Source organism: Catharus ustulatus, chromosome 4 (genome assembly GCF_009819885.2).
Source record: "Catharus ustulatus isolate bCatUst1 chromosome 4, bCatUst1.pri.v2, whole genome shotgun sequence".
Classification (NCBI taxonomy): domain Eukaryota; kingdom Metazoa; phylum Chordata; class Aves; order Passeriformes; family Turdidae; genus Catharus; species Catharus ustulatus.
The window spans coordinates 56,658,941-56,676,367 of record NC_046224.1 but is presented as its reverse complement, the minus strand read 5'-3'; the positions used below and the strand labels follow the sequence as shown (position 1 = coordinate 56,676,367).

General features: G+C 45.0%; 1 protein-coding gene across 1 annotated transcript in view; it reads left to right on the top strand.

Annotated features, from left to right (window-relative positions):
- The window catches only part of TMTC1 (transmembrane O-mannosyltransferase targeting cadherins 1), a 135,433-nt gene extending 120,406 nt beyond the window's left edge, over positions 1–15,027 (top strand). The window contains exons 14-20 of the mRNA XM_033058459.2: positions 2,613–2,715; positions 5,665–5,800; positions 6,979–7,123; positions 7,227–7,364; positions 7,753–7,875; positions 9,042–9,119; positions 9,838–15,027. Coding sequence (XP_032914350.1) covers positions 2,613–2,715; positions 5,665–5,800; positions 6,979–7,123; positions 7,227–7,364; positions 7,753–7,875; positions 9,042–9,119; positions 9,838–9,978 — 864 coding nt within the window. The 3' untranslated portion in view covers positions 9,979–15,027. The remainder of the gene's footprint in view (positions 1–2,612; positions 2,716–5,664; positions 5,801–6,978; positions 7,124–7,226; positions 7,365–7,752; positions 7,876–9,041; positions 9,120–9,837) is intronic.
- Positions 15,028–17,427: the final 2,400 nt, after the last annotated feature.

Sequence of the window (17,427 nt, the reverse complement as noted above, 5' to 3'; positions counted from 1 at the left end):
GGGGGTGAATCTGGAATAGGCCTAAAAGGAGTGTTTCAGATAACCTGCAACTTGATGTAATTGCCCTTTTCTCTCCTTGACAGCTGATTCTGGAGCCAGAGCTGACATGGAAAAAAACACTGCTGCATTGTATAGAACAGTTTGGCTTGTTTGTGCCTTTTATAAATGCTTTCCCTTCTGACTGCTCTTTCTGCTTGGAATTGTAACTCAGTTGTAATGTATTGCAGTTTTCCTTGATTTTTGCTGCCTGTTTTCACATTATAACACTGCTTCCCCACAGTTTCCCATTTCCCCAGCTTCAGTTTCATCCATCATTTCATGCTACTTGGTGGCTCTTTTTAGGCTCTAGCTTCAACTGATTTTGTGTATGTGTTTCTTAGCAAAGAAAACTTTTTAACCCACTTAGCTGCAGAGGAGAGCCTACTCAGGCATAACCAAGCTGAAAAACTGAGCCTTATGAAAAACAGACCTAAAACCCTGGAGTTCAACTGAAAGATTCTCATATGCATAATTTTTTTAATATCATAAAAATCTCATGCATTTTTTATGCCAGCCTTCTGAGTTTTGTGAGGTTGATGAATGTTTCATGAAGGTCTGGGAGTGGCATTATTAAGTGTTAATGAGAATCAAGCCTTGATGAACTTAGAGCTCTATTTCTGCTAAGAAAAGGAGAGGCTGTGAGGAGGGAAAGCTCTGGCAGGAATAGCAGGTTCCACCCTTGCCACTTTCTGACTGTGCTTAATGCAAACACTTTGTTAAACTGGGCAATGAGCCTGAGGCATGCAGGGTCAGGATGTTAGGTGCCAAAAAAGCAATGCAACTACTATATAAGTGTTAAAGTGATCAATATTGGCGAATATTTTGACATAAAACACTCTAATCCAGTTTAACAGAGCCCTTCCTTGCTTTAAAAATTTGGTTTATGATCAGTAAATAAAATAAGCTGACATACATGCATACAAAGCTGCATTCATTGGCTGAAAATTAAAAGCAGAGGAAAAGAAAGTAATACATAAATCTTGAAAAATATGCACCAAAAAATTGCTCTTCAATTTAGTCAGTTCTGATGATCACTTCACTTTTCCTGACTCTGCAGGATAATGTCAAATTCACATCAATTTATCCAAAATTTCCAAAGTTAAGCACTTTTTAAAAACATGTTTCTGTGCTTTATGACACACTTATCTTTTTTGCTGGCTGACCTTTATCATGTAAATGTGAAGGGACTTAACTGTGGCAAACTGTGTGATTCTGAGATCAAGTCATACTCTTTCAGTGCAATTTATTCCAGCTCAACAGTTCTGAAATAGGAGGTGAGAAAAGAGTCCTCACATCAAGCAGTGTGGAGCAAAAGCTGCTGGCAGGTACAGATTTTAAATCCAGGGAAAGCCCAGGGGGCTCTGCCATTTGCAGACTTTGAGGAGAATCCATAGCTGGGAGTGGATCAACCTCTTATTTCAGTGTGGATTCCCTCCCAAGTGTGGAGCTCCAGGGCCTCCTCAGTGAAGAGCCAGTTGGCTGATTTTGCTTGGGAGCTTCGTCAGGAGGCTGTGGAGTTTGTTGCTGTAGGGCTGTGCTGCTCAGTGGAAAGGGAGGAATTGAGAAAAGCATCTTTGGTGCTGGAGGCTTGCCTGACACCCCTCTGCACTGTGCTTGTCTCTTCTGTTCACAGCCTCCTTCCACAAACACACCCGACAGCCAAGCTCTGAGAGCAGGGGGGAAGGAGGGCACCCGTGCTGGTGAGCGTGCAGGCAGTGAGCACACACGGTCTGACTGGAGTGAAGTAGAAACCTTTTGAAGTTGCTCTTTTATCCAAAGAAGTCTTGTTTTCAGGAATTCTTGTTTCAGGACCAGGCTGCCCATGGCTCAGGCTAGAACCCAGCCAGTAGGGTAGTTTTGGTAGGCAGGGTGTTCCCAAAGAAAAGATTTGTATTTTCTAGAAATTTTCAGCATCATGCAGAACGAGAGCTCAGTGCATCCAGGGAATCAGCATGGTGGCATGTCCCATCAGTCCCAGTGAACTACACCTCACACACTGACAACACCTGATTTTAATCTGAATCTGTCAGATTTCCACAACTCTTTCACCATCCTCTGTCTTTCTCCAACTACCTTTATCCCCCTGCACTCTCTCCCTAGCCATCACACAAGCTTTCATTCCTTATATTTTCCTCCTTGCTTAAGGAAAGAACAGGAGAGCTCCAGAGGGGAAAAGTTAGTCACTGAGATGCTCATTAAACAAATAAATTAGAACATATCATCTCCCAGATGACAGATACTTCTCAGCAGAGCCAACCCAATCCCTGTTGCTGTGTTTTTCCTGGCTGGGCATGTGCCCAGCTGGGGGCTCACTGGCATTACGCAGGCACCACCTTTTCCAGGTGTTTCACAGGTGACAAAGGCATGGGGAAAAGCTGTCTGAATTGCTCTGGGATACCAAATGGCAGCTATATCACATCTGTGCCATGGGGTAAAATTTTGGCCTCTTGGAAGGCGGGGTGGTTGTGGATTCCCCAAGCTTCCCGTGCAGTGAGGGACTTGTCACAGAATGCAGGTGTGCAGCAAATGGTGCTGAACCTTTCTGCCATGGCTAAGAAATCTTCTCTTTCAAGGAACGATTTAAGGAAGCTGAGGAGGTCTATAAGGCTGGCATAGAGAATTGTCCAGAGAGCTCCGATCTGCATAACAACTATGGTGTTTTCCTGGTTGATACTGGTAAGTGAGAGGGAGCAAGGGATTTTTCCCTCTCTGCCTTCTTTGCTTTGATTTATTTTATTCAGCAGTACACATCTAAAAGAGTGTCAAAAGCTTCCAAGGCAATAGATGTGCCTCCATGGTAGCTTGGAAATAAATATCCCTGTGCTGCTGAGAGGGCACAGCACACTGGAATTTGTAATCAGTGCAGGCACTGTGCAGCAGGAGCCTTCAGCCCTGCTGTTCCCTTCAATGTTTCTCACCATCTTCACACAGGCAGTTGCCCTCTTCAGTGTGAGCTGGGCAGCACCCTGACAGTACTGCCTTTTTTCCAGCAAGACATGGCCACATCAAATCAAATCACAGGCACTCACTCAGCTGGATCGTTATGGTCTTTGGAGCACGTGCAGCCCCGCTTTGTGACAAAGCAGCTCTTTGTAAGGCTTGAGTGCCACCACATAGGGCTTTTAAACCACAATCATCTATGAAAACAAAACCTTACACACTGTGGGGTGAATTGATTTTAGGGAGCTCTGTAAGGGCATCCTTTTTTTTCTGGGTTCCTGGTTCTTATCCAACTTCCTTGGAACTTTCTGGCATTAACATAACAACAACAGAAGCATCACTTTAATTGCCACCTTTTATTGACAGCTTTATAAGCAAGGCTAAGATTGACAAATGACTAGTGGAAACTGGCTGTTGTCTCACTGTGGTCCCTCCAGAGCAGAGCCAAGACTCAGTGATGAAATTGTGTAGGCTTGAAGTGTGTGGTTGCCACTCATTCTTTCCCCATCACATGTGCCCAGCTCCAGCAGTGCTTGGGAAGAAGGGATGATGGTGTGTCAGTCTGCAACTGGCTCTTTTGCCTCTGAGCTGACACTTGGCCATCACTCTGCTGTAGTATCAGTGTGAAACAAATACAAAACTGGAATCAGTGTTTATAATCAAAAGAGGTATCATGGCACAAGCAAAAGAGATTCAGGTTCTGAATTCGGGCCCTGGCAAAATTCAAGCTTGCAAATAATAAAAAATTCCTGTGTAATTTCCCTCTGATGTTGCACTCATCTTTGCTTGCCAACCCAGATAAACTGTCCTATTCCTGCCAAAATTTGTGGTTCAAATGTAGTGCAGAGCACTTTCTGGTTTTTGCACTTGTGTACTCTGCCAAAGTCAAAACTATTATTTCCTGGTTTACTCCTACGCTTCCCTACAGACAAACAACTGGAAAAAATCCCACTGACTTTTGATACTTGGGGCATGATGTGTCAATAACCCTCCTAGAGACATGACAAGGCGTGAAGGAAGTGCCTGGTGGTGAGCCTGTCACAGGCTGCGCTTTTCGCTGGCGGCACAGGGAGATGCTGTGAAGCACCACGTCAATTAACTTGCAGCATTTTGTGCAACAAGCCTCCAGCAAGTGTTGGCTCTGGGGAGCCACAGCTCCAGACAGCTCTGCAGTGGTCACAGACATGCAGTGTGTCTCCCTTAACGATGCACATTACCCCTGTGAGCTGAGCAGGGGGGGCTCTGGCTGGCTGAGGGACTGAAGTGCATGCACAGCTGCTTCCCAGGATGTTTTGTAGATATAATTTTCAAAAACATCTGCCTGCTCAGTGGTGGGGAAAGATTGAGGCTGCTGCTGGATGTTTTGAAAAAGTCGTAGCTTGAACAGCACGTCCTCAGCCTTGGGTGAATCTTGAACACTCCTAAACCTCTCCACAGATGTTCCTCCTCCCTTCCTTAAAGGAGATGCTGAGATGTGTCCATGTATCTTTTAAGTTGGTCTCAGAAAAATCAAACTAGATGTGTGAAGCTATGAAAACAAAATCCCACAGCATGGCACTGGCTGTTTTCAAGATCTATTTTCCAGCTCAAAATGGAATTTAATGCATTGTGAAGTGAATCGGTTTAAAAAATGCCAACACTGAGAAGCTTTGTTGGTGGACAAAGCTCTTTGAATATTGGTTTTCATCAGGAGATTATCTAGTCTGGAGTTTGCAACCCAATTAAATGAGCCCTGGGATAAAAGTGCAATGTTTACATTGCTGAAATGCTGGAACTTTATACTTTACCATTATTTAGCTAAATTAAAAATACGATATTAAAAGCAGAACTTTGGGCATTGGGGTATAAAGTTCAGGTGCGTTGATCTTGCACTTCTCTTTTTGCTTCTATTTTGTTGTAGTGCTCGGTGATGTCATGGGCTGCAGCACCTTGCACAGTTTCACACAGTGAAGCAGTGCCACCCAATGGCTCCTGTGCAGCACAGAGACGGTGCCTACGTGCTCCAAAATAGGCACCTGGACACCTCTGCTCTAGGATTTATTGCCCTGAGTGGAAATTAGCTGGTCCCTGGCAGCTACTCCCAATCCTGTTGAGCAATACACAGAGACTGAGCTGGAGCTCAGAGCAACACAGCAGGGGCGGAGGGAATAATCTCTGTTTGGAGAGGGCTGGTGGTGTTTGCAGTTCTGGTGGTGTTGTGGGGAATACTGTGGCATTTGTTCTTCATTCTTCATTGCCTGTTTCTCCAGGGACCAGAGTGAAAGGGTGCTCCACCAGGAGATGGCAGATATGCCCCAGCCCCTTCTCTGATGTGGGCTCTGTCCCTAGCACAGGGGTTGTGTTCCCACTGTTGCATGATCAAGAGGGTGCTTTAGTCAGGATTCATCTTGTTGTGACTGTATCCTCAACTTGCAAAAAACCCACCCCTAGAAAATCTGTTTCTCAGGATCATCTCTGAATATTGGGACCTAAGTGTTAGTTTCGACAGCGATTTCTCTTACTCTTAGATTCAAAATTTCTTACATTTAGATTCAAAATGCTGAGGCAGGATTTCTTTCTCAAAATGTTTCCATGCATAGAGCAGCAGAAGAAAGAAAGCCAGAACATTACTGTGTGCTGGGTTTGAGACAGGGTTTTTCTGATGAACAGGTTTTTTTCTGGTTTAATGGCTGTTTTCCTTTCCAGGGTCTCCTGAGAGAGCCATGTCCCACTACAGGAAGGCCATCCTCCTGAGCCCTGCTCACCATGTGGCCATGGTGAACCTGGGCAGGCTTCACCGCTCCCTGGGGCAGAACAAAGAGGCTGAAGTGTGGTATAAGAGGTGAGGATTTGGGGTGGGAGACAGAGGATATCCTCCTGCCCCTGTTTGACTTGTCTCTGCTAAAGAGTTTCTGATATGCAGATGTATCAGTGCACACATGGGGTTTCCTCCTTTCATTCTTCATCTGTTTGAAGCTAGATTTGGCTATTTTTGGGGGAGTGCTCAGAAAGGCAGTATGGGCTCAGGCAGTGTTGATTTCCCTGGACTATTCCCAAGCCCCCAGGATGGACACTGCTGCTTTTGGCTGGGGGATGCTCTGATGATAAAGTTGGAGGTTTCTCGGTGGCAGGAGCAGGCTGTATTACCACAACTCCCACCCTGCTTGAAGGTGGTCTGTGGTTGCTGCAGTAACAGCCACAAGTGCTGCACAGCTCAGCTCCAAACTCTTGGCACCATTAGGAACTCTGGCCCTTCCCAGCAGTCTTCCAGCTGTCAGGCTCTGACTCCTGGCATGCCGCAGGACGGATTGGGTGGGAGTACGTTTGCCTTAATTTTTGGCATATAGGTTTGTGCTCACATTCCCCAGGTCATCACTGTCAACCATCCCCACCCCTGCTGCAGGCTTATGGGCACTTTGGAGATGGCTCCTTCTCCTTCTCAGGTGGCTAGAGGGATTGCTGCTGTGGGCACATTCCCTAACAATAGCTCTCAGCAAGTTCTGCAGCACAGATGAGTTCAAGAAGGGACACCGATGTCTTTCATCCTTAATTACTAGACAGAAATCTGTGAAGCATCAAAGGGGGGTGACTCTAAATACCTGGGATGGATATTAAGTCCCCTGGATTCCAGGGAAAGGAGGTTCCAAATTGCCTGTAGGGTAGCAAATTCTGCTTGTGTGGTGGGAGACCTGCATTAATTTCTGCAGGTGGAAATAATTCTCTGTAATAATTGAAATGAGCTGCACCGTAGGAACCTACTCTTTTTAACTTGTAGGCAGCTTGTGATGTACTACAGGTGTAACATTCTTAATTTTGATAGTACTATATTCAGTGGTTCATAGTCAATCATACATCAAGATATGAAGATAACGATGACAATCCCTCCCCAGAACTTGAAATCTGTGCTTCCCAGGTTGGGATGGTGCAGAGCTTTGGTTTTTCATCCCAGCACGAGTCCACCTCGCTCTTCTGCTTTGCTTCTCACACCATCTTGAAGCATCCCTTTCTCCCAAACTCCAGGGCACTGAAGGTATCCCGGAAGGCTGAGATCCTGTCCCCGCTGGGGGCTCTGTATTACAACACGGGGCGATACGAAGAGGCGCTGCAGGTTTACAGGGAAGCGGCAGGGCTGCAGCCTTCCAACAAGGACATCCGACTGGCGCTGGTGAGCGTGGGACCAGGGCAGGGCCACCACAGGGGAGCAGCCCAGGGTGGGACAGAGGGCTGAGCTTTTCCAGATAACACTTCATAACGTGGCTCTGTTATAGGCTCAGGTTTTGGCGATGATGGGGCGGACGAAGGAGGCTGAAAAGATGACGAACCATATCCTTAATGAGGATGCAGAGTGTCTGGAGTGCTACCGCCTTCTGTCAGCCATCTACAGCAAGCAGGAGCTCTATGCCAAGGTACCATGGCATGGGATACCCTGTTCCAAGGGCTCACACACAGAGCTCAGGTTTAGTTTTACACTCCATCTCTCTGGGGATGTGTCACGTGCCTCAGCACATACTCAGTAGATTATTTCTTCCCTAAAACCTTCAGTTTATCTACATAATAGGACTGAAGATAAGCAGTGTCGTTTTCTTATCACTTACACCTCCTGCTGCTGTCAGCCCCACTGCCCATCAGCCCCAGGCATTGAAAAATCTCATTTCCCTGTGTGTTAATGATGTAGGGCAAACAAGGGAAGGAGGAAGATGATTCTTATGCTGGAAGTCCATACCAGTGAGAAAAGAATGAGAAGTGTGGAGGCACTCAATGGAAGGCACACAATGTCCTCTTGCTTTTTCACAGGCACTTGAAGCTATAGAAAAAGCGCTTCAGCTAAAACCAAAGGATCCAAAAGTCATATCAGAGCTCTTTTTCACTAAAGGAAACCAGCTAAGAGAACAGAATCTCCTTGACAAGGCTTTTGAGGTATGACTGCTCTGAGACCTACTGGTGGTTTTATAGGCTAAAAGATAGAGTTTGCTCAGTGTGTGTGAAACTCCCTGGTTCATATACCCTTGGCTGTTGGCCTTAGGAGCTCCATCACTGGTTCAGAGAATGCTATAAGGCAGCTAACTTTACCACACTTAATTGCAGCTTTTTTCCTCATTCCTGTATGGAAATACCTCTCCCTGCTCTGAGAAGTACAGAATTATGGTGGAATTGACTCTTGCTCTATCCAGCCCCAGCCCCTCTTGCTGACAGTGACCAGCTCCAGGTGGCTTAGCTGGAAGCTTGGGGTCCTGTGAGAGCTCAGCATGCTGCTACATTTCACCTCAGAAGCCAGTAACTGAGAGGTTGACTTACCCTGTGAAGTAGGATGTTTGATAGCTCAGAAATTATGTTAGCATTAATAGTGCAGAAGCAACCTGTTCTAGTGGAAGTTGTCAATGCCTGTAGGAGGGGAACTGGAAATAGATAATCTTTAAAGTCCCTCTCAACCTGAACCATTCCATTATTCTCTGATTCAGAAAAAAATTATTTGGACTGTTCTGAATATTTTCAATATTCCTAGAGATGTTTAATCCTGATTTGAAAATCCTTTCCTGTTGTGACAGTGCAAAAACAGTGCTGTTTGACAGACTCCAGAATGTCCTAATTGCTTCTTCTCCCACACTCAGTGTCAGTGGGGAGGGAAAGCACTGGCCTCAGGTCCTTGTGGAGCCTCCACACAAGTGGCTGTACCAGAGTCTGCCACTAGCTCCAAATTAAAGCCTTGCAGATAAAGAGCAACCACCTAGCTTGTAGTTGGCAGGCATTGTGTTTGTTTGGCACTGCCTAAGGAACCTTGATGTGCAGGAGACCCCAGTGGTGCAGGGGGCTGGGACAGAGTCACAAGTGTGGCTCCTCTCACAGTGCAGGGAAAGCACACATTGGCAGGGAAACCCTGTGAGATGAACTGAGCCATGAAGCAGTACATTCTACGCCTCTTCTGGAAAGAAACTGAAATTCACTTTGTGCATTGCATATGAGAGGAATTTGAATTGCATTTTGAATGGCTTCAGGAGAGGAAACTGCTTTTCTCTTTCCCCTCCAGCACTGGTTTTGTTTGAAGAGTCAGAATCTTAACCTAGAAATACTTCATGTTTCTCTAGAGCTATAAACGGGCTGTGGAACTCAACCCAGACCAAGCACAGGCATGGATGAATATGGGGGGCATCGAGCACATCAAGGTATGACAGTTTTGGTTTTCCTTAAGCTGCCAGGTGCAGAGACTATGGCTCAAAAAGCTAAATGGTTTCAGACTGCCAAGAGTTGCATGTTTCTGAACAGCAAGTCCCTTGACATATTTTATCCAAAAAGGAAGGAAGTCTCTTCACTCCAGCCAGATTTCTCAGCCAGGTTGCTTGGTAAAGCAAATCTCATATTGTCAGAGTGCAGGCTGCAAGGAACAACCTGCTCCTCTCTAAAGCTTTCCTGCTTCAGTTGTTGACCTACCTTAGAAAAATGTCACCATGAGTTGACTTTTAAGGTTCTTCTCTACCTAATTAATTTAATAAAGATATCTAATGCAGAATGCTGGCATGAAATTATGGAAATAGACATTGTACCCTGTGGTTGCTTATTCTTTTGAATACTTTAGCATATCATTATGATTTGGTCTTAAGGAGTCACATTGTGTGATGTCCTTAAGCTATCCTGTTGCTGAGTAAAATTAACTCTTCTGGTGCAACATTACAGAAAAATGTAAAAGCTATTTCTTGCTGTTGAGTTTCATCACATGTAGTTAACAGTGCTTGGTGATCTATTTCATAAAGAAGTATTTTTGTAAGCCAGCAATGTCAGGTTTTTTTAACTCTTGTTTCCCCTGTATTATGTTTTTAACTTTACCCTTGAAATTAACTTTCTGTATGGAATGTGAATGAGACTTAACTCTCATTTTCTTTGCAGGGGAGCTACATCACTGCCCGTGACTACTATGAGAAAGCCTTACAACTGGTTCCAAATAGCAAGCTGCTGAAGGAGAATCTGGCCAAACTGGATCGCTTGGAGAAACGGTTTCAAGAAGTCCAGGAGAAAGACCAAACATAGCAATCAGTCACCAGCAGAAAGACACTCATACCCCTTGGAGAAGAGTATGGTGGAAGCCTGTTGCTCAGAGTGACGCTAAAAGAACTTTGATAGGACTCAGAATTATGGAAGGCAAACGTCGACTGCATGCTTAGGTTCAATCAAAGTTACAGGAGTCACTCGGATCATGTGGGACATGCTGAAGCATGAATGAAAACCCTTTAATCATGATTTTTGTCTAGGCTGAGCCCAAGTTAGTCACACTGGGAGTGTGGTGGGACATGAACCTTCAATATCTTGGTTGTCAACAGGGAAACCATGAAGACAAAGCACTCATTCATTGCAGCAGGGCTGAAGTAGCACCTCCTGTTACTCCACACAGGCTCACCTCATCCATGTAGAGCACCACTGATGGGCTTCATTGCAAGTGCTGCAGAGACAGGAAAGATGGTCACAATGGTCACATAGAAAAGGTCCAAGGGGTTAATGCTGAGGAAATGGTGGTCGCTTTTACAGCTCTAAATGTGACTTGAAAGTCATTCTAAAGAAAGGGGAAACTAATTAAATATCACCCTGGAAGGATGATTCTACAAGTAGGACAGATGATCCTTTGAGGGAAAACCTAGCCTGAATGTTTTACTCATTAGACAATAATTTTTTAGTAATTCAGGTTCACGATGTCACTTTTGTCAAATATCATATAGCTTTACCCTTTGACCTCTCCCTCCAGGCCAAATAATTATTACTCTGAAAAAAAATGAAGCATCCAAAGGCAATGGGAAGCTCCAGGATTACTTTTTCTCCTGCTCAGTCCCCAGTATGGAAAACAACCAACATATTTAATCAATATAGGAGGTGAAGTAAAGCCACAGAGGGATTAGGGAACATTTCCTAGCCTGGAAAGGTACGAAGGAGGCTCTTTTATGGGTGTGCAGGGACAAAGCCCATTTGTCATGGTGGTAACACTGACAAAATACTTGGTCAAAGTGTTCTCACCACTCCCCTAAGAGATACAGAAAATTAGCTGTAGCTGATCCGTCATAAATCTATATTTTTAAATACTGATGTGGGGAAACAAATTCACTTCAGAACTGGGGCTTTTATTTTTGAGCTTTATTTATTTAACTTATAATATTCAAATAATTAATATATTTTCTCTGTTTTATACGAATGGGGCAATATCCTTCACAGCTGGCTACATGGTTGGGCATTGTGACTCATATTGTCTGAAGTTAGAAAAAGGAAGAACCAGTGAGGCATGCTGGAATAATTCCCTCTCATCATTCTAAGGCAAGAGGCTGCCAAGCGCATTGGACCACACTGGCCCTGCAATAGCAGCACTTCTGCTGCTTCCAGCAGGGTTTGCACCAGTTCACAGGAATTGTTAGTGGGATCCTGCTTCATGCCTTTGGCTTTGGACATCAGGGTAGGTCATCTTGCAGCGCTAAACTGCCAGAAAAGTTGTTTTGTTCAGGCTTGACTGTGGCCAGCAGCCCAAGGGTTTGGCATTATTAGTACAGTCCAGTTAGGTGTGCAATGCCTTAAAACACAGCTGTGAGGAAAAGCCTGTGTGGCAGGCAACCCTGTGGTGCCCAGATTTAGCTGGCCATGGCACCTCAGCACGCTCCAAATTCCTCAGTAGGATGATTCAGCCATGTGCTGGAGGTTTGGCTGGTTTCATTTGAAGAGTGTGGTGTCTTGCTGAAGGTGGTGGTCAAATTACTGACGAATTATTGATGTGACTCCAACTGCTTTTGGAGCTCAGAGGGACTCCAGGTGCAGTTGTCTGCCCTGCAAGGGTTTATGGACCTGCCAGAGCCATGGCTGTGCACCCACTGAGACCAGGCTGGACTAGTCCCCACTGGCCAAGGAGACCAGCCAGCTACAGCTGGGCAGAATAGAAAGATTGCTGGGGGAAGATGTGGCACCACAAGTGTTTGGGCTCTCTCCCTACAAACCAGCTTCCCAGGGGGAACACTGGGATCAGAATAAGTTATTTTACTGTTGAGTTTTTGAGGCAGGGGCAGGTTTAATCTCCTGGGGCTAGGTCAACAACCCTCCCTTGTTTTTTCACACGACTATTGTGGCTGTGGACTGGTTGAACTGACATTTCTGCAGGTCCCCAGTGCAGGTGCTCTGCTGGCTGCCTTGCAGAGAGTAGCTTTGCACACCCCTGGGCAGCCAGGATGGCCAGGAGGAGGTGTGGCATCATGCCAGCACAGTCCCATGGGATGGGGAAACCAAAGCTTAAATGGCCTCTGACTGCAGTCAGTTCCCTGGCATGCCCTGAAAGGTTGTAGATGGTTCCTTACTGGGATATTCAGAGGTACCTGGACCAGAAAGCTCTCTACCTGTCCCCAAGGTGAGCCTGTCTTTGGGGCAGCTTCCCAAAGCCCCCTGTGCCCAGGCTGGCTGTGGTGCAGTGAATTTGGGGGCTGGCAGAACAGTGTTTGTTGCAGCCCTGCCAGTGGTACTGTGCAAAGCCCCCCAGGGAAGAGGCATCTGCAGAGTGCTCTAACAGCCAGGAGAACCCTGGGGGGTAGTGTGGGGGGAGATAGGCCTCCTTTAAAAATGTGTATCAGCTATCAACTTTGCCTCAAAAAGGTATATTAAATAAATACTATATATTCTACAGGCCTCGCTGCAGTTTGTGGCTTTAAATAGTGGCTAATGAAACATATTTTTTCAAATACAGAAATTGTATTTTTTATAGCAATGCTTCATGAGGGGGAAGACTTATGTTTTTAACTTCAGCATAAATCTTGGTTTGTCTTTCCTGAGAGACCTGGTAGAAATTCCTGTCTCCTGCTTGTCCTAAAACCTGATCAAAGCCATCTTGACCCCCTAAAACTGGTGTATGTGTAGAAGTACAGCACAGCTTTGGATCCCCTCCCAGATCCTGGAGAAGGATTGATTACCATTTGTGCAACACTGTCTTACTTGCAGAAGATGGAGAAAGATGAGACCATGCTCCCAGTAAGGGAGGTGGTTTGGTTGGCAGGCAAGACATATCCACTTGCCTGAATGGGGCAGGTAATATATCCAGGGACTTTAATGCCAGTTGAATCAATTTACACTCATGTGTAAAGCAGGGCAGCTCTCCACGTTTTGGAGCTGGGTTTATGGTAGTTTGGGACAGAGGAGAGCTCAATAATGAAGCCCACGTTCCTGAACCAGCACTTTATACCCCATCTATGCAGGATGACAGGCTGCAAACTGGCAGCAGATTTGGAGAATGACTCAGACCATGGGCTACCAAAGCAGTTAAACCCTTGTGAAGTTCTGAGCTGACTCCCTGTCCTGTAGGCACCCATGCTGAAGCCCTGTATTTGTTCAGGGCATTAATCATGTCAGAGGTTTATTGCAGGCAAAGAAGAACAGAGTATAATATGAAATGGGTTACTTCCACCAAAAGGGAATGCTATTGTGGAAGATAAATTGAGCAACTTACCTTGTGATAACTTTATATTATCTTAATACATCATAGGAAATGTTCTCTTCCTCTAGCATTGCACAGCTTCTAAAATAATGAGTTATAAACACATTGTTTTCTGCCAACTCCAGTGCCCAGCATGGTTAGCAGAGATTGCAAATTAATAAATGGCTGAAGATCTGCCTGGTGCAGGAGAGTTCATGCTCTCTGCAAGTTGCATTGGCTAAACCTCAGTGCTCACTAATTTTAAAGCAGAGAATTAATGGGAAGCTGCTTAGACAGGACTCTCATGTACTCACTGTGCATTTTAATCCTAAATGAGAAACATAATAATTGTGTTGCTTTTTCCTTTCCCCATGAATAATATTTGCAGCTGATGGATTTTATTTTATTGCTTATTTACATTCCAGCATTCTTTGCTTCCATCCCTTTTCTGTCCCCCAGGATAAATGATGCAGTGTGGGGCATTTTCTTTCTCTCATGGACTCCTTGGACTAGATTTTCCTGCAAATGTGTAGGCAGTTTGTTTTGCCCAAACAGTAAGTGAATGCAGGGGTGCAAATGGCCTTCATTCCAGAGATCTCAAGGAGGACAGGGGGCTGTGCATGCATGTACAGAGGCAGAAAGAAGTATAAAAAATTCAAAATAAAGAGCCTAATTTGCAGGGGAGGCTGGACACCCCTAAAATGGTCTAAGAACTATGAAAGCTTCTCCAGATACAGAAACCAGGCCAGATATGGTGTACAATATTTGATGAAAGAAGATAATTCTCAGTCTAATTTGTTAATTAAGCAATTTAGAATATTATTATATGGTCCTTTGCCCCACTTGTCCTCCAGCTCATTGAAACAGCTGGTGTATGCTTAAGTCTCTTCAATCTTTATGTGATTGAGTTGACCAAGTGCTCAATTTCTATCTTTCATATATGCAATCATACACAATCTTTCAAAAAAATTAGCCCTTAGAGGGCTTTTCCCTCAACCTTCAGTCTGTTGCAGCAATTTCAAAATGCACCATTTTGCTTTCATGTACATTTAAACCCAGCAGCAAAAGAGAAAAAAAAAAAAAAGAAAAAGAAAAAAAAAGCGCTTGGCATTCACTGGTGTTTTAATGTGGCAAAGTTGCTTCAGGTAACCTTGATAACTTTGTGCAAAAGTTCATTGCCATGTTTGTACTGACTTGCTGAAATTATTTTCTTCTGGAAAATACCCCCAGTGGTATCCTCTGTAAAAGTTACAGCTTCTACAACTGTATTGCTGTAGAAATCTCTGCGCGAAGTGGATGTCACGCTGCGTGTTCCTCTCATGCAGAAGTTGTTTGCATTGCCTGTTGTTCATATGGTTCTTATTTCTGTATCTATTTTTTTAAAATTGGCTGTGCATATCTTTTTAAAAAGGAAAACAAAAACAGACAAAAACAAAACCATGAGAAAACAGCCCGTGGATTAAAAATATTTCAAAAATTAATTTACTCTTAGCAGCAGCTGGATGTATGTCAGTGATGCAGGAATTTGCAAAGTCTTTGTTTTTTTCACAATGGGATTTATGGCTAGATTCCACATCAAGGAGTTATGCTCAAAGTCTTTGCAAAAGAAAATGTATGTAAATGTCTATTTTATATAAAAAGTATGAAAAGTAGGTGCTGTGCCTGGTTTTGGTTTTTTTTTTTTCTTGAGGACCAGCCATGAACAAGTTCTGCTGGAGGTGGAAGGGCTGAAGTTTCTTATTCTACTTGACTTACATTTTATTTTACTTCCCCTGAAGTCCAGATTATTGGTCATGTAGGAGCAACTGTGGAGCATACGTGTTTGAGTCTGGGCATATAAAAATATTGGAGCAGACATTTTTTGGAGCCTGACCATGAGAAAAGATGTGGGCTGCTGCTCACAGTCTTGATGATTGGACATTTTATGCTGACATAAGCTCTTCATGTCAGCCTTTATGCCTCTATCAGGAATGTGTCAATCCAATCTACAGAGTGCAAAGAGAAAAAATTGAGATTAAAATGAAACTAATTTTGTTGTAAATCCCTTTTTCCTGGCACACATTCCTAGATGCTTCTGCATGATTCCAGCATTTGAGTTCACTTGGGATAGTAATGGTGATAAATACCTCTATTAAAAATGGACCCAAAAGAGAATCAAAATCCCTGAACACACCATGGTGTTTCCTGCTATCCTTATGTGTCCAAAATGCTCTGTAGCATGAAGAGGAATCACAGGCTCTGAAGTCAGGCTGTACACCAGAAGTTCTCCCAGATCCCAACAATGAAGCTTCTATCCAGTGCCCACTCAGCTCCTCTGCAAGGCCTGAGGCACCTCAGGTCTGGTGGCTGTGATGAGGGGGGAACATTAGATCCTGCTGCTGACCATGGAAACAGGCAGTAAACTACAAACATCAGAGCCCAGGGATCCCCAGGTGAGACATGGCTGGAGAGCCTCCAAACCCACCTGTATTGCAGCTCTGCAGCCTCAGCTGCTAACACTGATTCATTCTATTAATATTAAAAGGTCTCATTAGCTGAGTTATTCCTCCTGTGAGAGGCAGAGCATAGCCTGGGCTCCAGCACTGGTTGCTTTTCCTGAGCTATGGGGGGAGCAGGACGTTTTTCTGCTCCTGTGCCTCCCTTAATGTGAGTCCTGTGAACAATCTGTGGGGAGATGTGCCCCACTGTGGGGGCTATGGCAGCGAGTGTTGGTGTAATCTGCTCTTTTGAGGTACCAAAAAGGTCAAAATAGCCAGTCAGTTATCACAGGTTCTGCCAGAGCTTGATGTATTTGCCCTGGTGAGTGGTTTTTAGGCTGCCTTTGCTGTAGCTGTGTGGGGACTGGGAGGCTTTTGCATCCTTTCTGTGTAGATGCTACTCACCACAGCCCTCCTTGGCTGCTGAGGTAAGTGACCCATTCCCTATGCAGGCTGCCCTGTGGTCCCTTGGCTATGCAGACAAACAGCTTGGTCCTGCTGAGTTTGAGAACTGCTCTCCCTGGGACACCAGGTCAAACCCTTCTGCACATCCCCCTGCAGTGGTTCATGCAGTCATAACTCCCTGCCTGGCCTGTTCTACGCCCATGTGATAATTTGTCTTTTAGGTAAGAGAGGGAAATAAGCACTAGATAGGTTGTGAGTTGGCTCAAGCCAGGCAAGAGAATGATGATGTTCAGAGTAACTTGCTCCTGGTAATGAAGCCAGTGCTAAAAACATATGTCCTGCTGAGGCAAGAGATGGGATAACCAGCTAACTGCCATTCCTCCCACCCTGCTCCAGCATGGTGCTGGTCCTGCTGCTGCTGCTGATGTTATTTCTCTCACCACTTAAGGGAATGGCGTTTTCTCCATCATTTACTACCTTGATAAAGTTTGTTTATTTTCTGCTTCACTAGTAGACTTGCTGCTATAGCAATTATCACCACAGTCTCTTGTTGGAAAAGCCAGTCAGCACCAAGGACTAGGGAGAGCTTGGTCCAGGTCAATGGCTTAGAAAATTGCCTGGGCTTTGCAGCAGTCAAGTGATTTGAGGCCAGAGAGAGGTTGGTTTGAACAGGGCAGCAGGTAGCTGAGCCCCTCCACAGCCTGGAGTGCTGCAGGAGTTGCACAAGGATCCCCAAAACCTTGTGGGGTGAGTCCCTCTGGTTACTGCAGAGGTCATAGAGTGTTTGATGGTCTGGGTAGCCGAGAAGGTGAGGGCTCCTCAGTGCACTGAGTGAGCTTTCTAATGCTTGTTAACCTTAATCAAACAGCATCACCTTCCAGCCTACACAGAGGGCATCAGCTCCAAAGTTAAGAAGGGCTGGAATGGTGTCACTCTGGATCCAGTCTCAAGTGAATTATTCCAGGCTCTCGCCAGAGCTGAGTATATCTCCTAAATCACGAGCATTGTATTGCTTATGTTTGTGTGGCTGGGAACTGTGATCTTATCCCACCCAGCCTTGGCTTGGGAGAGGCAGGGGACCCCTCCTGTTGGCATGAGAAACACATCAGACAGGAGTGATTAACAGAGTGATTTCTAGCTGGTGCAGATACAGGGCAGCTGACAGGAATT